Source organism: Bison bison, unplaced genomic scaffold (genome assembly GCF_000754665.1).
Source record: "Bison bison bison isolate TAMUID 2011002044 unplaced genomic scaffold, Bison_UMD1.0 scf7180017864192, whole genome shotgun sequence".
NCBI classification, from domain to species: Eukaryota; Metazoa; Chordata; class Mammalia; order Artiodactyla; family Bovidae; genus Bison; species Bison bison.
Window position 1 is genome coordinate 2,749,092 of NW_011494764.1, and position 2,840 is coordinate 2,751,931.

The 2,840-nt window shown below is 40.6% G+C and overlaps 1 protein-coding gene across 1 annotated transcript in view; it reads left to right on the forward strand.

The window, feature by feature from the left end:
- ITFG1 (integrin alpha FG-GAP repeat containing 1) overlaps positions 1-2,840 on the forward strand; it is a 302,948-nt gene that overhangs the window by 29,910 nt on the left and 270,198 nt on the right. The window contains exon 7 of the mRNA XM_010843982.1: positions 13-107. Within this exon, the coding sequence (XP_010842284.1) occupies positions 13-107 (95 nt within the window). The remainder of the gene's footprint in view (positions 1-12; positions 108-2,840) is intronic.

Genomic DNA, 2,840 nt, shown 5'->3' on the forward strand with positions numbered 1-2,840 from the left:
TTTTTTTTTTAGAAATTTATCATGGCATCCTGCATTGACCACTAGAAACAAAATGCGAATTCCACATTCTCATGCATTCATTGATCTGACTGAAGATTTTACAGCAGGTGAGTTGCACATAAATGTAAAAATGTCTTTTTGGATGCCAAAAACTGGTGAGATATTTGCTGTGTTCCTAGTAAACATTTTCTGTTGAATTGAACATTGAAAACAAAATGTGAAAAGGGTACAAGGAAGTCAGTGATGTCAGGAAAATGTAAAAAGTACTGGATATAATAAAATATACCTGTAGTTCTTTTTTGCTGTTTGTTAATCATATAAAAATTTGAATTATTGACTAATAAATGCTGTATATTTAATTATGAGAAAAATGTTTAGCTTATGTATTAAAAATTACAAAGATTGATTTTAATTTTTATTACAAAAAATGTTGAACACAGAAAAGTAGGCAGAATAGTATGATATACACATATTTAATCATCACCTAGCTTCAACAATAATCAGCATATGGCTAATCCTGTTTCATTTGTATAATCACCCATGATCCCCTCCCACCTAAATAAATTTATCATTTCATTTATAAATATTTCGATCTGTAGACATGTCCATCTGTTTGCAACGACGTGGGCTGTAGCCGCCAGGCTCCTCTGTCCATGGAATTCTCCAGGCAAGAATACTGGAGTGGGTAGCCATTCTCTTCTACAGAGGATCTTCTTGACACAGGGATCAAACCTGGATCTCCTGCTTTGCAGACAGACCCTTTCCTGTCTGAGCCACTAAGACAGGTTGTTAATTTTTAACAACCACAAGATCATTTTCGAACTTAAAAAAAAAAATGAACAAAATTCTCTTAATTTTTGTTGTTCAGTCACTAAGTTCTAAGTCGCTATGCCTTGAGACTCCTTACACTGCAGCAGGGCAGGCTCTTCTGTACTCCACTGTCGTCTCCCAGGGTTTGGTCAGATTCATGTCCATGGAGTCGATGATGCCATTCAGCCATCTCATTCTCTATCACCCCCTCCTCTTCCTGCCCTCAATCTTTTCCAGCACCAGGGTCTTTTCCAGTGAATCAGCTCTTTGCATCAGGTGGCCAAAGTATTGGAGCTTTAGCTTTAGCATCAGTCCTTCCAATGAATGTTGAAGGTTGATTTCCTTTAGGATTAACTGATTTGATCTCCTTATAGTCCAAGGGTCTCTCAACAGTCTTCACCAGAACCACAGTTCAACAGCATCAGTTCTTTAGCATTCAGCCTTCTTTATGGTCCAACTCTCACATCCGTACAGGACTACTGGGAAAACCATAGCTTTGACTATGCAGATGTTTGTCGGCAAAGTGATGTCTATGCTTTTTAATATGCTGTCTAGATTTGTCATATCTTTCTCTCCAAGGAGCAAGAGTCTTTTAATTTTGTGGTTGCATTCACCATCTGCCCTGATTTTGAGCCCAAGAAAAGAAAACCTTTACTGCTTCCACTTTTTCCACTTCTATTTGCCATGAAGTGGTAGGACTGGATGTGATGATCTTAGTTTTTTGAATGTTGAATTTTAAGCCAGCTGTTTAGCTCTCCTTTTTCACTCTCATCAAGAGACTCTAGTTCCTCTAGGATTTTTGCTGTTAGAGTGATATCTGCATATCTGAGGTTGTTGATATTTCTCCTGGCAATCTTGATTCCAGCTTGTGAGTCATCCAGCCCGACATTTCACATGACGCACTCTTCATCAGTTCAGTTCAGTCCCTGAGTCGTGTCTGACTCTCTGCGACCCCGTGAACCGCAACACGCCAGGCCTCCCTGTCCATCACCAACTCCCGGGGTTCACTCAACTCATGTCCATCGAGTCAGTGATGCCATCCAGCCATCTTATCCTCTGTGGTCCCCTTCCCTCCTGCCCCCAGTCCCTCCCAGCATCAGGGTCTTTTCCAGTGAGTCAACTCTTTGCATCAGGTGGCCAAGTATTGGAGTTTCAGCTTCAGCATCAATCCTTTCAATGAACATCCAGGACTGATCTCCTTTAGGATGGACTGGTTAGATCTCCTTGAAGTCCAGGGGCCTTTCAAGAATCTTTTCCAACACCACAGTTCAAAAGCATTAGTTCTTTGGTGCTCAGCTTTCTTCACCATCCAAGTCTCCCATCCATACATGACCACTGGAAAAACCATAGCCTTGACTACATGGACCTTTGTTGGCAAAGTAATGTCTCTGCTTTTGAATATGCTGTCTAGGTTGGTTATAACTTTCCTTCCAAGGAGTAAGTGTCTTTTAATTTCATGGCTGCAATCACCATCTGCAGTGATTTTGGAGCACAGGAATATCAAGTCAGCCACTAGTTTCCCCATCTATTTGCCATGAAGTAGTGGGACCAGATGCCATGATCTTCATTTTCTGAATGTTGAGCTTTAAGCCAACTTTTTCACTCTCTTCTTTCACTTTCATCAAGAGACTCTTTAGTTCTTCATCACTTTCTGCCATAAGGGTGGTGTCATCTGCATATCTGAGGTTATTGATATTTCTCCTGGCAATCTTGATTCCAGCTTGTGCTTCATCCAGCCCAGCAGTTCTCATGATGTACTCTGCATATAAGTTAAATAAGCAGGGTGACAATATACAGCCTTGATGTACTCCTTTTCCTATTTGGAACCAGTCTGTTGTTCCATGTCAAGTTCTAACTGTTGCTTCCTGACCTGCATATAGATTTCTCAAGAGGCAGGTCAGGTGGTCTGGTATTCCCATCTCTTTGAGAATTTTCCACAGTTTATTGTGATCCACACACTCAAAGGCTTTGGCATAGTCAATAAAGCAGAAATAGATGCTTTTCTGGAACTCTCTTGCTTTTTCGATGAT